Source organism: Lactuca saligna, chromosome 2 (genome assembly GCF_052625555.1).
Source record: "Lactuca saligna cultivar CGN05327 chromosome 2, ASM5262555v1, whole genome shotgun sequence".
Taxonomy (NCBI): Eukaryota; Viridiplantae; Streptophyta; class Magnoliopsida; order Asterales; family Asteraceae; genus Lactuca; species Lactuca saligna.
Genome location: NC_136418.1, coordinates 133928994 through 133952949, shown reverse-complemented (window position 1 = coordinate 133952949; position 23956 = coordinate 133928994). Strand labels below are relative to the sequence as shown.

General features: G+C 32.1%; 1 protein-coding gene across 1 annotated transcript; it reads right to left on the bottom strand.

Annotated features, from left to right (window-relative positions):
* Positions 1-18047: 18047 nt before the first annotated feature.
* LOC145031687 (suppressor-like protein) lies at positions 18048-21724 on the bottom strand. The gene is made up of 6 exons (XM_078980289.1): positions 21514-21724; positions 19851-21042; positions 19449-19784; positions 19244-19350; positions 18490-18650; positions 18048-18408 (listed from the first exon to the last, which is right to left on the bottom strand). Exons 2-6 carry the CDS (start codon positions 21008-21010, stop codon positions 18232-18234), a joined length of 1941 nt encoding a protein of 646 aa, XP_078836415.1. The 5' UTR covers positions 21011-21042; positions 21514-21724; the 3' UTR covers positions 18048-18231.
* Between the last annotated feature and the right edge of the window lie 2232 nt (positions 21725-23956).

The window sequence follows — 23956 nt, the reverse complement described above, 5'->3', positions numbered from 1 at the left end:
TCTTTATGTGATGGTCTTCCTCAACAAAGATTTTTATGTGTTGCTTGGTTAGTAGAATGTTTCTGAAGGAATTGGAATTGAAATTGGAAAATGAATCTATCATGAATTTGAATCCAATTCCATATTATGTTTGGTTGACAGGAAATCGAATTAGAATTAATTCCAAATTATGTTTAGCTTGCGGGAAATGAAATTGCAATTCACGTAAATAACAGAATGACCATTTTTGTCTGCTTTGCTTAAATTTACTTTATTTTCTAACCCATATGTAACGATACATTGTATAAATTATAAAAATAATAAATTGGCGATAGTGGTGATGGTAGCTATGACGGTGGTGGCGGAAGCAGTGGTAGTGGTAGTGGTGGCGATAATGGTAGTGGTGTTGGTGTTGGTGATGGTAATGGTAATAGTGGTGGTTTTGGCGATGGTGGTAATACGTGATGGTAACGGTGGTGGTGTCGACGGTAGTTGTGGTGGCGGCAACGGTGGTAGTGGTGGTGTTGGTGGCGATGGAGGTGGTGGTAGTGGTAACGATGGCGGTGGTGGTGGTGCCGATGGTGGTGGTGGTGGTGGGCGATGATAGTGGTGGATACATTCTAAAGCAAGATCAACAAGATATGTTAAGTCTTCGTGGCTATCATCTAAAATTTGTAACAAGTATAAAAAATTGAAAAAAAATGTTACATATGGAAGCTTGGTTGTTGAAGATTTTAATCGGACGATAGAGATTGAAAATATGATGTGCTATGATATGAAAGGGCACACAAGAGATTTATAGAAACTATTGAGTCGAATGGGTGAAATTATTAATACTATGGATGACGGTGAGTGTCCCAACCGTTCAAACTCCCAAAACATTCAATCTCAGCCCGAATTTCTTTCAATCTCCACCATATTTACGGTTAATCGGAGGTTACTTCCGCGATTCCTCCTTCTCCATCACGTTCACAGTAGGCGGTTGTATCCTTCCACAACCTTCCGTCATACAGTTTCTTCTTGGCTCCCACAACTTTCGGCGATGAAACTACACAACCCACAAAATCGAATGCGGTTAGAAACTCCTCATTCTTCGGGGATCAAACCACGAATCCTTTCTATAATTAGTTTCTTCAACCTCACCACACAATTCATGATTTTTAGGCCACGTTTGGTGAGAAGAACTGAGTAGAACTGAATAGAACAATTTTTATAGAAGGCATTTGGCACATCTGGAACAAGAATAGAGTGGGGATTTGACCAAGTCCAATGGGACTAACTGTTGAATTTTTAGTCCCGTCCTTTTGGATGGAACACATCGAAACAAAAACAAAAATGACTAAAATACCCAAAGCCCCATTCATCTTCCTTGATGACCCCGTCCCTTCCCCATGAAGCTTACTCATCCCCTTCCTTGATAAAACTAACCACCACCATCTCCGGTGACCATTGTTTACCCTTTGCACCACCCACGAAATCCTTTCAAAATCCTGCTCCTGAATCAGTCTTCAACTACTTATCACGAATCTGAATTAAAAAAGATCTACAACTCTTTTTCTAGGCGTAAAATTGAGAACGAGATTTGTTTGTCTCCTATAATATTTATCACCTATTATGAGCAACACTGGGAGGAGAAATCTTGATCTCGAATCATAGTGTTTTCCTTGTTTTCTACACCCGATTGTGTTCACCCTTTGAGTAGAGTTTCTTTTCTAGGATCGAATGATAGGCACTTCAGTGGAGGATTTATAGAGTATCAGGTTGAGAGGATGGAGTGGTTAAAGGTAGAGAGACGAGGATTCATAAGAAATTCTACATGGATAGAGTTTCAGACTTCCAATCTTTTGAATGAAAAAAAAAATAATCAAAAGGATAAAGGTTAGAGTACCTGAGTTTAGCCGATGAGATAATATAGAAACAATAAAGATGGGTCGATTCAATTTTCACTTCCCCATGAAAGGTCACAAAATAATTGTTTCCCAGAATAATATTTTATCTCTATGATTTATTATTCTTATGTTTATTTTTTTATAAGACGCTTCTAGTTTTGATTTTGTATTGTTTTTGGATATTTTACACAAGATTCTTATTACTAGCTAATATGTAGAATCATTAGATATGAAAGGTATTTTAGATTAATTTTTTTTATCAAGGTTAATTTGATAATTTAATATTTTGTCCATGTTTGTTCTAGTTTTGCCAAACGTCAATTCCAATAGTTTGTTTTATCCGGTCCTATCCAGTTCAGTCCATACCGTCCTGTTCAGTTCAGTCCTTATACCAAATGCTACCTTAGACCATCTCCAATCCATCTCCATTTTTTCCTCTATAAATGGAGTAAATAATGTTTCATCTCCAACCCTACTTCATTTTCTACCCTAATTTTCACCCCAAAAAATATATTCCTAGAATATTTCATTTTTATAACTTATATATATTGTTAAATACACGTCTCTACTAATTAAACTCTATATTTATGATTAATTAATATAAATTAGTATATAACATGATATTATAAATATTAAATATTGCATTTAAATTATAATTAGTAGATAAAATAAACTAAAAATATATAAAATAAAAATGAAGGGCTAAGATTTACAACCAAACTTCACCTCTATTTTTGGAGATATGAATAATATTCCCCTATATATGGGTACGGGGGAATACTATTCATATCTCTAAAAATGGAGGTGAATATGAGATAGGGTTGGAGAAGATTAGGGGAAGAAATGGGGGGAAATGGAGTTTGGGGTGGGTGGGAGATGCCCTTAGGAATCAATCAACTTTTCGTTAACTATCCCGCCTATATAGGGCTTCGATCGATTGTAAATGCTTCAATTGCTTCCTTCATCAATTATGTCCAAGTTCGACATTTATGGTTGTATTTGGAAGGATTTTCTAATTAGGGTCATGGATTAGAGACCAAAGAATGAAGCTCTTGAATGTCACTTTGCCTCAACAATGGCCTATTGCAAATGTTAGTTTTTTTCTTTATGCTTTCCTCTCCTTTGGTTGATTATTGACTATTTTCTTTAATTTATAGCAGAGAAAGAATATACAACACACCTTCTTCAAAAAAATCGTTGCAGGGCGTTTGATCCATGTTATCAGGTTAGAATCTCCTGCTCTGAATCCTCATGGATGGATTTCAAACAAAAAAGTTCTCTCTCTCTCTCTCTCTTTCTCTCTCTCTCTCTCTCTCTTTCTTTCTCTCTCTCTCTCTCTATATATATATATATATATATATATATATATATATATATATATATATATATATATATATATATATAGTGAAATGATCAAATGAGAACACCTAAAAGGTTGAGAACGCAAGAACAGTTCTAAACAAATCAATATATAAGGGTGTTAACGGAATTTTGCAATGCAATTAAATTATATAAAAAAAAGTATAATCATATTTTCCTATAATTTAGGGATTATGCCGGTTGCCAAAAAAACATTTTTTTATTAGTTATTTTTGAAACAAGAATTTAATATTATTTTTATTATTATTAAGGGATAACAAACGTTTTTTCTGATTTTGTTTTGAGACTTTTCGGATTTTTTTATTAGTCGCAATGTGTACACATTTATTAGTGAATAAAGGTGTTCATAAAAAAAAAAAAAAAACTTTTTTCCAGAATTTATATGATACCATATTAATCATGAATGATTAGAAAATAAACAAAATAAAAATTGATTTAATATATAACATATTTATCTAACAACAATCAATAGAAATATACTAATCTAGTAAAATTCATAAATGAGTAAAGTCACATTACTTTAATTCAAAAATACATACATCTAATATTTATCAAGTTTTATTCTTAAACCAATAAAACTAAATTTAATTCTACTCATAAATGAGTAAAGTCACATTACTTGAATACCTATCAATCTTGATTTTTCAAATTTGAAATGCAGATAAAATAGATATAATCATAAAATAAATACAATACGATAAAAAGATAAATAAGTCCAATACATTTGCAATCGGAAATGAATAAAGCATAGTTATGATATATAAAAATAATCTAAAAACACATATAATCATAAATAAATAAATCACGGTTTCAATCATATATGAAAAAGTCAAGATACAAATATAATAAAAAATAATAAAGCATAATATAGAGATAAATAAATCTGATATATCACAAGCACAAATGAATAATGCATAACTGTAATCGTATATAGTAAAAATCAAAATTCAGTACTAATCGTAAATGAATAACATAAATTTCTAATATAAAAAAATCTTTGTAATCGTAAATGAACAAAATATTATAAGAATCAATTTTCAAAGTCAACTAAAACATTTGTAATCATACATAACATCTAGAAATAAAAAATAAATTGTTGGAGCAATGGACAGTAAAAAAACACAAATAAATATCGTGAGACATAAACAAAAGTGAAATCCACATCAAGCCTTAGCAGATTAATAGAATTTCTCAGAAATAGTGATTCTGATTAAATAAATAAACCCTAAAACTGAATGATTTCACGAGACATACGTATACAAAGATCTGGTCAAATCCACAACAAAATTGAATCACCAATGACAATTGAATCGCCTGGATTGCATAAAAGAACCCTAAATGAATTTAAAATAACAAAATCGGAAACTAAAACGAAGCAATTACCTCGTAAAAAGCAATAGTTATAAGAATTAGTGTTTTTGTGGAATAAGGGTAGAGTAACCGGAGGGATATCGTTTGCAGGATATCAAAATCTAAACATCGGGCACCAAAATTCTTGCATCACGATGCCCAAATGGTGCTGCTGTCCACCCATTCGCTTCTCCGACATCCGATTCATCTTCTCCAGCTGCTCCGCCTCTTAGCGATTGAGACGTTCATCCTTTTCCTATCGATCGACGTTCGTCCTTTACCTGTCGATCGACAATGTCGATAATGGTGGCATAAGCTTTTGATTTCTATGAAGATAATGACACAGAGAAAACTAAAAGGCGGTGTGCCCTAGGGGGGGGGGAGAGAGAGAGAGAGAGAGAGAGAGAGAGAGAGAGAGAGAGAGAGAGAGAGAGAGACGAAATTGAAAGGAAAGAGTGAGAAATTATAGGAATTAAATAAACAATCAATTACTATTATACCATTTTCACTACTTCAAAGTTACACTTCAATACCAATAAATTCCATAATTTACATAAATGGTACGTCTAATAATAACCTTAGATTTGAATATTTAGATGGTCTAGATCTGTTCTCGCGTTCTCAACCTTTTAGGTGTTCTCATTTGATCCTGCTCCTATATATATATATATATATATATATATATATATATATATATATATATATATATATATATATATATATATATATATATAGAGAGAGAGAGAGAGAGAGAGAGAGAGAGGAAGGATCATTTGAGAACTCAAAGTTTCTCGAGAACCCGAGAACTAAACAATGACCATTAGATTAAAATAATAGAGGGTTAGGATGCTTTGTGGTATTTATGTAAATACATGAAAATAAAAATGGACGGAGACATCTTATTGAAAAGATATAGGGGTATTTTAGGGATAGTGTAATTGATTCCCCCAATTAATCGGCCTCTCTCTCTCTCTCTGACTCTCTCTCTCTCTCTCTCTCTCCCTTTCTTTCCACCTCTCTCTCTATACCTTCATCACGTTAACTTCATCGTTTTGATTGTTGGATGAAACCACCGTCTGAAATCCATGACAACCTCCGGTAATCGTCACCCCATCAATTGATCACCTTCCTCGTCATCTCCCCCTTCTCTCCCTCACAGTCACAGACACAAACCTACAAACACACGTATTTACGCCTTCGAGACAATGATTCATTTTATCAGGATAATCGAGTCCGTCGATCTTCCCTAAAAACAACATCACCACTATCTTTATAAGCCAAACAATAATCCCAACGGATCAAAACTATATGTTGAAGATCCTATGTTCATCGGTTTTTGTTATGAAGTGATTGGAAGAGGATGTGATGGTGTTGCGATGAATCCAAAATTGATCGTGAAGATCGATGTTGCTGATTTTGCGACACCAAATATCGAGGTTGTTAATTACATCATAAAACGTACATTTGCGATCCACCGACAAACTACTGGTAAATATTTTATATTAATATGAGTTTAATAAGAGTTTTGATTGTGCATTGAATTTTCAAATTAACTGCAATCGTTTATTTTTTTGTACTATAATTTTGATTTTGTGATGAACTTTTCACAAAATTTTGCTACAACTTACATATCTGTAAGTTAGTGTAAGAAATTGAATGGCTGATTCAATACAATTTCTCCTTGATTTTAACTTATTTTAAGCTTGCTTTTTTTTTTTCATTCACTTTAGAGAGAATCAAGAACTCCTGGATGTAACGAGAGGCACCACTTAGTATAATTGGCCGTTTGTTAAATTCTAGTCAGTTAGTTATTACATTTTATAATATTTGTTAAATTTAAATCTAATAAACTATATAAACATTTTATCCAACATTATAGGCTGTGTTTGTGTTAATTTTTATGCACATGTAATAGGCTATCAGTTGCTTATTGAATTGGATATTATTTCTAGATTGTAATTTATTTAAAGAAATCACATACTTCCTGCATACCAACTGTTTGATGAATTGAAAACTTTTCTAAATTGGTTTCGAAAATTATTGTATTCATCCAAGCAATATGTTCTGCCCTTTAGCTTCATCAATTCTTATTATCACTTGGCTCAATTGAAAACCATATGGTAATTCCATTTCTTTATAATTCCATTCCATTATACCAATCAAGACATAAGTTTCATCTATTATAAATTTATAATCACTACACATTATAAAAGAAAGACATGGGGGGTATATGATGGATCGTAATCAATACCATTAATTATTTATTTTAATCATAATAACAAGTAAATAAATAATCATTTTTTAATTTAAAGTTATGCTTCCAAAACTCTTATTTATTAAAACATTTTTTAATTTAAAAAAGCTTACCCATAACCCATTACATTTATTATGTATGACTTATGACTTGTGTTTTGTGGTATGTGTTTTTAGGACTTAACCACATGTTATGGGAAAGACAAAGAGGAAATTTTCTGCCACCAATTATATTTATATTCAGCGAGTGCTGGGTAGGTTCCTATAAAGCTATAGTTGTGAGAGCTTTCTCCAATTTCAGATTTCTTGGATTTCAGGTAATTCTCATATAATATCAAAAAGTTTATATAGAAAAATGACGATGAATAAAAAGATTTACATGTGAATCACTTGTGATGATTCACATGTGAATCACTTGTGAAACATGTGAATCATTTGTGATTTACATGTGAATCACATATAAATCATGTTAATTATTTATTTTTTCTAACCATATAGTTTATTTTAATTGCTTTTATATTGAGCTTTATGAATCACTTGTGATTTACATGTGAATCACATGTAAATCATCTTAATTATTTATTTTTTCTAACGATATAGTTTATTTTAATTTGTTTCATTTTAGCAATATATCACAAATGAATCACATATAAATTATATGTGATTCACATGTAAATCACAATTGAATCACATGTCATTTACAAGTAAATCACAAGTGATTCACATATGAATTACATGTGATTCACATGTAAATCACAAGTGAATCACATTTGAGTTACATGTGATACATATGTAATTTACATATAAATCACATGTAATTCACAAGTGATATACATATGAATTACATGTAATTCACATGTAAATCACAAGTGAACCACATATGAATTACATATGATTCACATGTAATTCGCATGTAAACCACATGTAACTCACAAGTGAATCTCATATAAATTACATGTGATTCATATATAAATCATAAGTGAATCACATATGAGTTACATCTATATGCACACATGTATTTTTGAGAGTTTTCTTGCATTAATCAATTTTTATTTATTTTTCAGATTTGGAAGAATTTGTGGAAAATATTGAAGAGATGAAAAATGATAAATGAAAGAAAATATGGAACACGAAGACATAAAAATGATTTGAAATTTTGTAGTTGTAATATCCGGTTTTCTAGGTATATTAATTTAAGGATTTTGGGTGGACTTGACGAGTTGGTGCCTCAACTCGTCTAGTGGGATCGCGACTTGGTGACGTGTTTAATGAATGGATTCAACGAGTTGGGTATCTGACTCGCCGAGCCAGTGTTGCTGAGGGAAAACCTAATTGCTCGGGTTTTTGGCCTATTTAAAGGCTCTTATGGCCTCCATTTGCGGCCACACTTTCCCTTGAGAGACTCTAATCCATCCAAAGAGCTTAGAAATAGAGAGAGAGAGAGAGAGAGAGAGAGAGAGCTAATTTCTTCATGTTGGTTCACTCTTGTAAGGAAGAAGGAGAGGTTTCAAGCTTAGTTGTTTTGAGGGGCTCAGATCTTTCACTATTTCGTTCAAGGCTGCTGTTGGAGGTATTAATTTATACCTGTTTTCGTATGTCTAGTAGATCTCTTGAATTTAGGGTTTCTTTAACCTCTTTTAAGTTGAGTTATGTAATCACTTGTGAAACATGTGAATCATTTGTGATTTACATGTGAATCACATATAAATCATGTTAATTATTTATTTTTTCTAACCATATAGTTTATTTTAATTGCTTTTATATTGAGCTTTATGAATCACTTGTGATTTACATGTGAATCACATGTAAATCATCTTAATTATTTATTTTTTCTAACGATATAGTTTATTTTAATTTGTTTCATTTTAGCAATATATCACAAATGAATCACATATAAATTATATGTGATTCACATGTAAATCACAATTGAATCACATGTCATTTACAAGTAAATCACAAGTGATTCACATATGAATTACATGTGATTCACATGTAAATCACAAGTGAATCACATTTGAGTTACATGTGATACATATGTAATTTACATATAAATCACATGTAATTCACAAGTGATATACATATGAATTACATGTAATTCACATGTAAATCACAAGTGAACCACATATGAATTACATATGATTCACATGTAATTCGCATGTAAACCACATGTAACTCACAAGTGAATCTCATATAAATTACATGTGATTCATATATAAATCATAAGTGAATCACATATGAGTTACATCTATATGCACACATGTATTTTTGAGAGTTTTCTTGCATTAATCAATTTTTATTTATTTTTCAGATTTGGAAGAATTTGTGGAAAATATTGAAGAGATGAAAAATGATAAATGAAAGAAAATATGGAACACGAAGACATAAAAATGATTTGAAATTTTGTAGTTGTAATATCCGGTTTTCTAGGTATATTAATTTAAGGATTTTGGGTGGACTTGACGAGTTGGTGCCTCAACTCGTCTAGTGGGATCGCGACTTGGTGACGTGTTTAATGAATGGATTCAACGAGTCGGGTATCTGACTCGCCGAGCCAGTGTTGCTGAGGGAAACCCTAATTGCTCGGGTTTTTGGCCTATTTAAAGGCTCTTATGGCCTCCATTTGCGGCCACACTTTCCCTTGAGAGACCCTAATCCATCCAAAGAGCTTAGAAATAGAGAGAGAGAGAGAGAGAGAGAGAGAGAGCTAATTTCTTCATTTTGGTTAACTCTTGTAAGGAAGAAGGAGAGGTTTCAAGCTTAGTTGTTTTGAGGGGCTCAGATCTTTCACTATTTCGTTCAAGGCTGCTGTTGGAGGTATTAATTTATACCTGTTTTCGTATGTCTAGTAGATCTCTTGAATTTAGGGTTTCTTTAACCTCTTTTAAGTTGAGTTATGTAATATGTGAAGTCCCTTTGAGTCCTAGACATCAGATCTGGACCTTGAGAGGTCCAGAGAGCCCCAAGAACACAGCTTTATGCAATCACATAAGAATATTGAGCGTAAGACACCATTATGAGGGCTATTTTTTCAAATAGAGCTAGATGAGTGATGCATGGACGTAAAGGTTAAGCCTTTACGTGATTATTAAACCTTGAGTGGATAGATCCGAAGTTTGGGAAAGTATCTTGCGCTAAATCAGCTGAATGCAAAAGAGTCTGAATAGACTCGCAGAGTCGAGCCGCTGACTCGGCGAGTAGCCTAGGGTTTTGTCCTGATGAACTGAGTCAGATGGTGACTCGTCGAGTTAGTGGTTAGCTCTAGGGATGAGATTTAGAACCGAAAACCGGACCGGAACCGAAACCATTAGAACCGAAATATGTAGAACCGGGTCCGGTTCCGGGTTTAAAAATTGGTTTTATCCGGGTTCCGGTAATCCGCGTTTGGGTCCATTGGGTCCGGGTAAACCGGGTCTAAAAACCGGAACTAATTTTAGAGCCGAAACCGGTTTTTGTGAAACATTTAAAAGATGCATATCTTATTCGTTCCAACTCCAATTGACATAAGGTTTTTTTCCAACATGTAGTTTAGAGTTTGTATATGATTTTAGACTATAAATTTGTCATTTTTAGTTTTATATTCATTGACTTACAGTTCTCCAAAGTCGAGATATCAAAGCTGAAAGTTTTTAGTTTTTCAGTTGTTTTGTATTCGGTGAAAGTTTTAAAACATACATATCTAATTCGTTTGAAGTCGGATTGACATGTGGTTTTTTCCAACTTCTAGTTTACAGTTTGTACATGAGTTTAGACTATAATTTTGTCATTTTTTTGTTTAACATTCAATGATTTACAGTCCTCCGAAGTCGGGATATCAAAACTGAAAATGTTCAACTTTTCAACTATTTGTTTTTGTACTTTATATTATCTGAAAATATTAACACAAGCATATCTCATTTGTTTAAAATCGGATTGACATGTGGGTTTTTCCAGAGTGTATTTTAGAGTTTTTAAATGATTTTAAACTCTAATTTTGTTAATTTTGGTTTTGTATTCAATGAGTTACAGTCCCCCAAAGTTGGGATATCAATATGAAAATTTTCAAAGTTCAACCCACTAAGTAGTAAGTAATTACCAAAAAATTCCGGGTTTTCCGGTTCTAAACCTACTTTATCCGGTTCCAACCTACCCACTTTGATGTTTCTGGGTTTTCCGGTTCTAAACCCACTTTACCCGGAACCGGTTCGTATATACCGGTCTGGTTTCCGGTTCCGGGTTGTCCGAGTCTAGGTCCATCCGGTACGGGTTTGGACCCACTTTCATCCCTAGTTAGCTCGTCGAGTTAGAGCTTGCTGGGGTTGCCATGAATCAACTGGACTTGACGAGTCCCCTGAGTGCACTCGATGAGTCTGGTCAAAGTTGGACCGTTGACTGGAGTTGACTTATGTTGACTTTAAGGTTTGGTCAAAATGAGTGAAAGAGGTCAGGGAGGGGTATAATGGTCTTCTACCCACTTTTCAGAGATAAGAGTAGAGTATTAATTAGAAATATTAACTTGTGATAGGCGGAGGCTAGACCGAGGATTTCGGGCACGAGATTTTTACAAGCTATCTTACGAGGTGAGTCTTTTCATTATACTTTACCTAGAGCGGTAACTCTGTGTGACCAGAGGGTCTTATGTGCTTGTTTGAGTTATGCATGATTGTGTGATATGTATTGTATGTTATATTACTTGTTGCTTAGACCAGAACGGAGGGTCCAATGAACTATAAGGCTGGAGGGTTCTCAATAAGACCAGACCATAGGGTCCAACGAGCTAGACTGGACCATAGGGTCCACCGAGCCATAAGACTGGAGGGTCCCGCTGAGACACATGGACTGGAGGGTCTTATAGAGTATAGCCTCGAGTGGCGAATTTGTTGTATGCGGTATTTTGGGGAACTCACTAAGCATTCGTGCTTACCGTGTTATGTGTTATGTGTTTCAGGTACCTCGGGAGATAGCGGGAAGGCGTCGGTATGATTGTACACACACACACGCAGTCGGGATGGAACATGTTGGAGGATCCTGGATTTGAATAATTGTTTTGAAAACTTGTTGTTGCTTTTGAGAATTAATGTTAAGACATATGTTTTATGAATTTTAAAATTGAAAATTTTGGTTTGAAAAATTATATCGTTACAGTAGTATTTTTTGTTTTTTTTTTTTAAATTTTATTTTGTATCGAATAAAATACTTGTACTATTGTTTTTATAAATTATTAAATAAAAATGGATTTTTTATATGATTACTTACGAATATTTTAGTATAAGAAAGATACATATATGTACTTGAATATATATATATATATATATATATATATATATATATATATATATATATATATATATATATATATATATATATATATATATATATATATATATGTGTGTGTGTGTTCTTTATAGTTTGACTAATTATACTTGGTTTTCTCAATGACCCAAAGCTCCGTTTCATTTGGTGATTTTTTTACCAACTGCAGCTGATTTTTTTTTAGGATTGAATCTAGTGCTTTTGATTTTGCTAAACCCCAATATTCATTTGATATAAAAATGTGTAATTTTTGAGCAACACGTATTCATTTGTAAATTGAGACTAAATGGTTGTGACTATGATTATGTTTATTTCAGTTTGTTATTGCGACTTTATCCAGTTGGAGATTTCTAATATGTGTTCGTACAAGATGTTCTCAGGAGGCAAGAAGGGTTATGTATTTTTCAATAACCATTTATGCTCATCTTTTAATTTCATAATATGCTATCATTTTCATTGTCCTGTTTTTTAGTTGATAACATATCACAACATATGCATTAGATTTTTTTTTTGGGAAGATTAGGTTTTGTTCTCCAAGTATGTCAAATATTATCATACACCCCTTAACATGATGAAACCACTTTTCTTGGTTATATAATGTATTTAATATGTTTTTACATCATATTTGAGTTTTCTACTTTTAACCATCTGGATGAAAGCCTTCTACCTGTATGTTAAATTGTTTGAAAGAATTTTTTTCTTGCTTATAATTTGCATAAATTGAAATGGTAACAATGTATCTTTGTTGGGTACTTTTCTTAGACAGAATATCATTGTTCAACCAAAAAGTGAACAAGCATTCGCAGCTGCTTTCATTTCAAATTGTGCTTCTCGCAACTCTTATTTACAATCCCTAAAAGGGCTTGAAAAGTCGAATATCAAGATTGATTTTTAGGATTAAATGGAAGTCATAGCAATATACTTTCATATATTTGTTTGTTATTAGTTGTGGCATCCTACTTTTCCTTCTTTTGAGCACAACATTGTACTTTTAGTGTTTTTTTTTTCTTATTAACGCGTACTTTTGAAGTTGGGTATATTTTTCAGAGTACAATGTTGTTATATGAATATATGAAAGTAGGATGTTGTAATAAATCAACCAATTAAAATATGTGGCTATTTCTCGCAATGAACTTTTTTTTATTGCCAATTGATTGAAGCAACATGGAGTTTTTTTATAGGAACGATTCCTGTTGTTGTTGGTGCTCCAAATATTCAAGATTTTGCTCCTTCATGTAATTCGGTTTTACATATTAAGAAACTAACAGATGTTATGTTTGTTGCTAAAACCATGAAACAACTTTCACAGAATCTCACTACCTATAATGAATCATTAAGGAAAGTTTCCTTTTTATTTATTTATTTATGTGTGTGTGTGTTTTCCTACCTTCTTGATGACAAAATAAAAACGTCTAAATTCTTACAGATGACCAGGGAGTTGGATGCTACTTTGGATCTTAATTAAAAGAGTATTGCAATTTAAGGCTAATCCTTCAATAATTATTTCTTAAGATTAATCATATTAATGCGCTTTTTTTAATTTTACAGAGAAAAGGCATAATGAAATTTATCATATTTTACAAGATATGAAATTTGAAGTTTTTGATTTTTTTCATTTAAGAAATGAAAGCATGTTGGTCATAGTGAACAAATAGATAGAAGTATATTGTTATTTCAACAAAAACTCAAGTACATGAGTTAGTTAGATAAATAGATGCAAAAATAATCTATTTAACTTTTAACAGTTTTTTTTTTTTTTTTTTTCATTTTTGTCAAAAACACCATTTTGGTTATTTTTCTCATTTCAATCACATAAAACCTAAAGAAATAAGTATTTTGGTCATTTCAAATTTGGAATTGCAAGTACAAAAAAACACAGTCGTATTATTTTTGTCATTTTGGTTAAAATTATAATTTTGCTCATTTCAATCACTCAAAACAGTTTAAAATTAGTATTTAGTTCATTTTAAGCTTTACATTATATGAAAAAAAAAAAAAAACACATTTAGACTGTTATACTCATTTTGACCGTTTTAAGTATATTTTTGTCATTGTGATGAAGTTCACCTATGTAATCATTTGTGGTACGTATTATAACCTGTTTGGGAAATTTGGTTTTTGGTCTAATAGTATTTAATTACTTTTTTTTTTTCAATATTAATGTCGAAACTATTTCGCATCGGTTACATAATAATGTCAAGAAATCAAGGTTACCACTTACCACGATAAAATAATTAATGGGAAAGTTAGTAAACATACTTATATTTTTAACTAACTATAGTCTATAGCGATATACTGTTATTGAAAATAGATACCGATATCTATGATCGTTTTTTACTTTATATATAAACTTGTCTTAATAAACTAGGTGAGGATATTAACACTTTATACTTACATACATCGTTTTTCGATTTTACCATCATCTAGAACAATTTGAGAATACTTAAATAAATCAAATGGTGTAGTTAGATTTTCGTAATGACAACAAGGTTGCAAAGGAGTAGGCGATTGCCAAAACAAGAAACTTTCATTCGATAAAAAAATAGTGTTCTATGGGTCGTCTTGGTTCACCGTTATTATGAAGTATTTTTCTTTTGATCAAATTTTGAATCAACTAATTTGACATACATAATATTGTATTTTTCATGTTTATTTATTAGGACTTTTCATCTTAGATTTCTTATGTTTTTTTCTTTTGGTTTTATGAAATGTCAAGTAAATGTGGACTATTATTAATTAAGTGATCAAGTCTATAAACATCTAGATTTTCTGCCATTTGTTGGAGTCTATAACAATATACATTTATTGGTATTATGCAAACACTAAATTATTTAGCCGTGCCTTTTATATTTATTTATTTTTTCCAGTTTTTAAGTTTGGAATAGATGTTAAAAGCAGCAACATACTTTGATATGTTGCATATGAATGCTAAAAATTAGAGTCCTTGTGTCCATGTTTTCCGTACAAAATTCCTGGAAATCATCATCAATAGGAAGGAACATTTCCACATTACAAGTCACTGATGCACCATGTAACTAATCACAAATTATATATACATTTGTGTTTTAATTGATTGTTATTTTTTTATTCATTCATATGTTGTTCAATTGGGTAGATTTGTTATTGTACAATGTTGATATAAGAACAAACTACAAAATGATTATATAGAAAAAAAATGAAGTCAATCTTTTTTTATTACATCAGTTATAAAGTCTACCGGACAGGAATAACACTAGTTAATGTCGGTAATTAATTAATATGCTCTCTTCAAATACTATAGATGTTTGGTCAATGTTGATTCTTTGTGGCTACCTTGACCGTCATCCATATATTATACTTTTCTCGATAAACCACATTTATACGTACTTCTAGAAGTTGATATATTTACATTTAAATCACAAGCCCAAATCGTTTTCTAAAGCTTCAAAAAAACACAACAAGAAAATAGCTGTCAAACTAATATATTAAAGACAAAACCAAACTTTGGTTTTTTTGGATTAATGGTCATTTTAGCTTAGTTTGTACGTAGAATTGATCTTCCGGTTTAACTTCCGTTAAATTGTTGCTGCTAACCCCCTCCGCGCCTCCCACATAAGGGTGTATTTGTCTTTTCACTTCTAAGTGACCATTTTTACACCTGAAAAAAAAATCTCATTTAAAAAAAAAAATCAATACCTATTTATTTATTTTATTAATTAAAAAATAAAAGAGGTCTCTCTCATACCAAGAAGATACATCATCTTCTTCAAAACCGTCAGATCCTCACCACCGTTCTTCCTTTTTGATGCCTTTACATGAGCCACCATGGCTTGTGAGCTTTAATGGTTTTAGACAAAAACTTGATATGTAGATGCAAAAAAGAGCATTATATCGGAATTTTCTATCTAAATTACATCATAATAGTGTTCTTTTTCTCCATTAAAACAATAATAACACCTTGCTTACAAACAAAATCCATCAACAATGATCAATTTACTGATAAATCAGCTTACAAAATCTATAACATCGATAATGATTTTTGAAGTCTGAAATATTACAAACGTTTTGGAATCACTGTAAAGTGACTTGAAATTGTTACGAAAAAAAAAAAAAAAAAAAGGAAAATACAAGAAGTGAACACACATAACTAATTTCTTCACTCAACTACGTGAATCTGTTTAATAAACTTGGAAATCGAAAGATAAAAAAAGAAATAGAGATTTTGAACGAATTGAAGCGTGAACAATTGATGATCTGAATGCAGAAAGCGAGCTAGAGAATTTAAAACTCTGAAACATCATATATGCCCTAACTATCATTTTTGTATTTTAGGGCATCTCAAACTCATCCTCAAACTCCATTTCTTCCTTCATTTCTTCTCCCATTTTTCTCCAACTCTACCCTATTTTCACCTCTATTTTTTGAGATATGAATAGTATTCCCCTATATATGGGGGAATACTATTCATATCTTCAAAAATAGAGGTGAAGTTTGGTTGCCAATTTTAATCCCTCTCATTTTTATTTTATACATTTGTAGTTTATTTTATCTACTAATTATAATTTAAATGCAATTTATAATATTTATAATATCATGTTATATACTAATTTATATTAATCAATCATAAATATAGTGTTTAATTAGTAGAGGGGTGTATTTGATAATATATATAAGTTATAAAAATAGAATATTCTAGGAATATACTTTTTGGGATAAAAAATGGGGTAGAAAATAGAGTAGGGTTGGAGATGAAACACTATTTACTTTATTTTTTACTCAATTTATGGGGAAAAATGAAGATGGGTTGGAGATGGTCTTAGGAATTAAACAAAAACTAGAAATTTCAATCCATCAGAAGAAATTACCTTCACTCTGATTAATTTTCGAAGTGATCACCAAAGGGTCACAAAGTAATCAATATCGACAATCTCCTTAATGCCATCATCAACTTTTGTTCACATACATTTAAAAATCATTCATATTTCAGGCAGATTCTATCTGCCTGATAATTTCATCCATCCGAGATGTGCACTAATGGTTATTTGTAGTGATCGCTGCAGAGAACTAAAGACACAAAATCATGCACCAACTGATCAATCTACAACCCTTTTTACAACCAAACACCACTCATCAGCCATACCTAGAGTTAAAGCCACTTAATTTGCAGAAGTTGAGCCATCCATTTACAAGCAATGGATCTTACCCAAATGTACAATCAGAATACACAGCGAGTGTGTGTGATCGAGACCCCAAAATGAGGATCTTTCTTCTTCCCTTCTGTTACAACTATTAGTCACTTCCTCAGCCAATAAACCATGTCATTTGTCCTTGAAAACCACCATTACAAATGACACTTTCCTCATGGATCATCTCCACCATCCATTGCCCCTAATCTGACCTAATTCGAGAGAAAAGAAAGCAAAATTCCAAGGGTAGGAGATCGGTACGTGGCAACGAACTCGTCCATGTTCATCGTAACGGTTTCATAGAAAGCTTCACTGGGTCCAAGATTCAAACTCAACAAGAAACCACACGAATCTGACCAAGACAAATTTCGTGATGGCAGGTCTGTGATGGCGAGATGAACTTGAAGGTTTGTGGCAGGGAAATGGTGTGTAATGTGTGTTTCTTTAGGTTTACCACAAAACGAGAGACCTCTTTTATTATTTTTTTAATATTAAAATAAATAAATAGGTATAATTTTTTTTTTAAATGGAATATATTTTTTTCAAGTGCAAAAATAGTCGTTTAGAAGTGAAAAGATAAATATACCCTTATGTGGGAGGCACATCAAGGGTTAACAGCAACAACTTAGCGGAAGTTAAGTTGTAAGATCAATTCTACGTACAAATTAGGCTAAAAGGACCATAAATCCAAAAAAATCAAGATTTGGATTGAAACCCCAAAGAAATCATACCATAGGGACCATTTTTGCAATTTTGTCTATCTTAAATAAATTATAACACACAACAAATGTTAACAGAATGATTTCTGGTCACAGTATAACCAGACTCTAATTAAATAACGAGTTAAAAATCTCAAAACCTGCAGCCTAGTAATTAAGGTATGTGTAGTATTATACAAAATATCATATAAAATAAAGTTTCTAAAATCATTTATCCTTATGATCTTGTGGAAGTTGAAGGCCCATAAGTCCAAGCAAATTGGAGGCAGGACCCGGTAGCCCCTCTTGAGAAGAAAACGAACCAAGCAAACTCTTCACAAGGTTCACATCCACATCCACACGACTAAACTCCTCTTCTTTTTCTTCTTCCACTTTTGATGTTCCCTGAAATTTTTCATAAACAACCCCCATCAATATCACTTGTACAAAAATTATCCAAAATTCTATAAACTTTAACAAACAAACCTCATCCTTCTTTAACTCCTTCTCATTTGCATTTGCACGAACAAAACTTTTATCCAGTGTTGTCCTCTTCAGTTCCTGACTCAAAACATCAGAATAAGAATTCATGAAATCCATTTCTTCATCTTCATCATCATCATCATCTTCAATGTCTTCATCATCATCTGCCACAATTTGCAATTATATTATTATATATATATCTAATTAGATATTTTGTCAACAACAGTTTTGTATCTTAGCAGGTTTGGTCTCTATGTAGAAAATAAATTACAAAAAACTGTCCCTTTAATTTATAGAAGAGATCCATATGCAGAACTTTTTTTTTACATAAATGGTCTAATATGTTCAAAGACTTTCATATGTTGGCAGGTTTGGTCCCTGTGTAGAAAATAAATTACAAAAATTGTCACTGCAATTTACAGAAAAGGTCCCTGTGCATATTATTTTTTTTACAGAAATGGTCTATATGTTTAAGACTTTCATATGTTGGCAGGTTTGGTCCCTGTGTAGAAAATACATTACAAAAATTGCCCCTGTAATTTACAGAAAAGGTCCCTGTGCAGATTTTTTTTACAGAAATAGTCTATATGTTTAAGACTTGCACATGTTGGTAGGTTTGGTCCCTGTGTAGAAAATACATTACAAAAATTCTCACTGTAATTTACTGAAAAGGTCCCTGCGCAGATTTTTTTTTACAGAAATGGTCCATGTGTTTGAAAAAACTACAAAAATGGTCCATGTCTAATAGAAAGCTTACCCAAATCCATATCCGAATCAAGCTCTTCATCTCCATTTGAAGGATTCATAACCGAATCAATTTCTTTCATAAATCGCTCCACATCCAGATCCACATCTTCCGAATTTCTAAAAGTAACAAAAAACAAAGAATTTTATATAAAAAAAAAAAAAAAAAAAAAAAACATGAAGATTTATTTAATAAACGGATTAAAAAAAAAACTTGCCTGTTTCCAGGAACTTCTGCTCCTTCAAAGCTTGACATCTTCTGAACAAATTCTTGCATTGATTTTGCAATATCACCAAGATCATAATCATTTAAATCTGAAGAACACGAGGGACCCACACCATCCTCTTTATTCTTTTTTTTATTCTTTTTCATATCATAAAACTCCATCTCCTGTTGTCTCTCAAGAAGAGCAGCATTTAATTCATCCTCACCATTATAAAGCCAAGAATCATCATCTGAAGGAGGAATTTCTTGATTTTTAAACTCATCTAATGAAACATTACAATCAGCAATGATATCATCTATACGCTTCACAGGAGCACTCATAATTTCACTGCAAAAATCACCAATTTATAAATAAATATATATAAAACTTTTAAATTTATCCATTAAAACATACCTTTCTCTAGAATGCAATGAACTTTTCTTGTAATAACTTTCTGCATTCTCCATTAATCTTTTATACTCTTTTGAACCAGAAATTAACCCTTCAAAGTATCCATTTCTTTCCAAACTCTCTTTATAAACCTCCCATGTGCTTCCTTTTCCTTGTAACTTTTCTTGTTTTTTAATCTGATAAATCATCTCGAACCCACAAGCTATCTTCATACCCAACTCTGCTGACGTGTACCCACTCTCACTCCTAGCTGGCATTGGGTAACACTTTGGTGCTTGAAAAGTTTGTTGCATCAATTGTGCATACATTGCACGTGACATTGTCACTGACACTTCAACAATCTCATCAGAGCTTTTATTTGGCAAAAATCTTTCCATTTTTGCAGCATACTTCATTGAATCTATATCGCGATCATAAAACCCTTCAACTGCTAATGAGATTAAACACGGTTCGTGTTTCAAGATTTGAGCTATTAGAATTGGAACCCTAACCCTAACTTTATGCATATTCTTGATTGCTCTTTCTGGGTAATCCCCAATTCGATTCTTTATGGCTAATTGGACTGAATTTGGAGCTTTGGTTTGGTTTTCTTGTTTGATTAGATATGAAAGAGCATTGTCTAAAGTGGGATTTGAAGGGAAATGATCTTTGGGGATGATGTGTAGGTTTCCATTTCTGATAAAGATTCTGTTGGTGGTGGTTTCAGGGTTGACCCATTTTGGGAGGTGGAAAGCTGATTCGATTAGGAGAAACTCACCATCTGTATCCCATACATGGATTGAAAGATTTGGGAATTTTTGTGAGGCTTGAAAGAGTAAAAAGACAATGAACCATTCATCTTCAAGATTGTCTCCATATCTGAGCTTTCCATGAAGATGAGGGATGTGATTTGAGGGGCAAAAGGAACAGGGTGATTGGGTAGAGGGGGAGAAAGTGAAGGGTTCGTGCTGCCATATGTAATTGGTGGTGTATTGGGAGAGATACTGGAGGATTTGGAGGTGGAGAGACTGGAGATGAGGGGAGAGAAGAAGGGTAGTTTTGGAATTTTGGGATTTGGGGTCTGGTGAAAGGGAGGAGTCCGGGAATATGGTGAAGAAGACAGTGTCTTCGGGGAGTCTAGAGTTTTTTTGGGAGAAGATGTATGAAGGGTCGGATTCTGACATTGTTATTACAGCTTATGATTACAGCAACCAAACTGTAAAACAGAATCAATGAGAAAAGTTTAATACGTGAAGAAACCAAATCTACACATGCAAATTAGGGATTACAATATCTTGCAATTTTCAGGCAATTGAATGGCTACCCAACCACTGTGTTTGAAAATAACAATCAAAAAATAACACAGTATTGTTTTCTCAATTGGATACACAAGTGTGCTTAAAATGAATGAAAGAAAGAAACAGTTAGTGACCTTTAAGGTTTTGAGGTTATTTATTAGGCGTAAGACAGCTATGAGTTCAATTTGGAATCTGATGTATTGTTGTGTTTTTATCAGATGTTACATGACATGTTTTCTTAAAACTTAGAATAATAGTTTTATTTAGTCATTTCATCAAACACTTCATATGCATGTAAAATACAAACATGTTGAAAACATAGCTCACGTCTTCACAGACTAGATTGGAGCAAGGAATTATCAAAGACGACGAAAGAAGCGATCACATACCTGTGACTTTGTATTGGTAGATGCGAGATGGAGTTTTCGGTTGATTGTTCAACAGCAATTCCTCATTGAAGTTTTCAGTCGAGTTTTCAACAACGATTCTTCGAGAATAAATTTTTAATCTGGAATGGAATGACTGATTTCATTCCCTCCTCTATTCCCGCAACAGACACAAAGGGACACAGGTGAAAGGCGGCAGACAGAAAATCTCGCTAGTTACTTCCAGAATCCAGAATGGGTTAGAACTTAGAATAGAAAGGCTGTTTTTGGACTGGATCAAGTATTTTGGGTCGTTTATGAATTTCGGCCCATTAGTTTTTTTTTTTTTATTTTTTTATTTTTTATAAGTATAATGCCCTTGTAAAAAGGAGAAGTTAGTATATTATCAAAAAAGCAAACCCTTTTTGACATAAAATGGTAAAATGTATATAAAAAATTTTAATGGTAAAATGTGTGAAAAAAAAAAAGAATTAATGGTATAATATGTACATAATAAACAATAAAATCCATATCAGTAGCCTGATGATCTACTACTACCGGTAACATAATGATATTTTTTGAACAAATATGAAGTTTAATGGTCATATGCACAACTATTATAATTGATTGACAATATGTGTATAAAAAGAAATTCAATGATATTTTTTATACACTTCTAATTCTTTATTCTTTGTTATTTTACAAGTCATTTATCCTATTAATCGATGCATATTGTACAAGTATATAGAAGAGAAATAGAGGGCTATCTAAACCAAGAGGAATCCCATTTGGCTGTAATGTTGTGAACCCACTGGAAAAAATCTACACCCTTAATAATATTGAAATAGGAATATTAGCATCGTTTTGATTTTATATTTTTATATTCATTTTTAAAATCAAAGTTTGAGAACAAAAAATATTTGGTAATTATTTTTACATGCATTTCAACATTTTTATAATTTTTACGTTTTTTATAGTAATTTTTTTGTTTGCTTGTATTAGATTCTATTTTTTGGTTCATCTAATTAGACCCTTTATTAGTTTTAAAGGATCCTCCTAATCATTACCTTACTTTTTTCCTCAAATAAACAAATCATTATATTAATAATTATCTTTTAATAATCATCATTACATAATAATTTTATGTCTTTTATTTATAATTATTAAGTCAAAATATTTTAATAATCTTTTTTAAACTTGCAAAATAAAATATGTTAAATATAATTTTTTATATATATATTTTTTTAAACTTGCAAAATAAAATAGGTAAAATAAATTTTTTTATATATTTTTTAGGTTATTAAACTTGCAAAATAAAATAGGCTAAATATAATTTTTTTTATATATATATATTTTTAGGTTATTTGTATGTAATTTATTAAAATTGTTTTATTTAAAAATATTATAACAAAAGACTACAAATATGACATACTAATAATAAAACAAAAATTTAAAAGCAATACATATCAAAAGAGTTCAATTACATTCATACTTAATCCTTGATATGTATCCAAGGTATTTCAGAACTACGAGGTCTATGTTGATTGTATAATTCGAAACGCGACCAACACATAGTTTGCCAGAAAGATGCAGACGAGCTTTTATGAGCATTCCAATATGTTGTGGTTGGAGGCATTGGGTAATTTCCTTTTAAAGACACCGAAATATAATGTCTGCCTACAAGTGCCACTGTAATGTTTCGGTGAGATTGAAACTCTTCAGGACCTCTCCAAAGAGGGAAGCAGGTTGTAGATTGTTCATGGCTTAGACAATGAACAATCACACCAAACTTGTTGGCAATCAAGTAACCAGTCAAAGGCATAATCATCCAATGTCGCAAATATGCAGGTGACTCAAACCAACACAAAGACTCGTATACCTCATTGAACCCATCAGTAAAAACTTGTTGGTATGCATAAAATTGACTTTCTAACTCTTCAAGCAATTGTTGCCTAATGTATAGCCATTGGTCTTCACTGTGCCCCAGACTAACAGCTACCGCTCGAAACCCACAGTTTCCATCACCGAGTACATCTTGTATCTTGTCGATGTAATCATGAAATACATCAGGAATACTCTTCATTAGGAATGGATCATGCATTCGTGGTTCTTCATTTAAGTCAATGTCGTACGAATAATTATGCCTTTCAGGTTCTTTATTAAAATCCAACCTCTCCAAAGAGGGAAGCAGGTTGTAGATTGTTCATGGCTTAGACAATGAACAATCACACCAAACTTGTTGGCAATCAAGTAACCAGTCAAAGGCATAATCATCCAATGTCGCAAATATGCAGGTGACTCAAACCAATACAAAGACTCGTATACCTCATTGAACCCATCAGTAAAAACTTGTTGGTATGCATAAAATTGACTTTCTAACTCTTCAAGCAATTGTTGCCTAATGTATAGCCATTGGTCTTCACTGTGCCCCAGACTAACAGCTACCGCTCGAAACCCACAGTTTCCA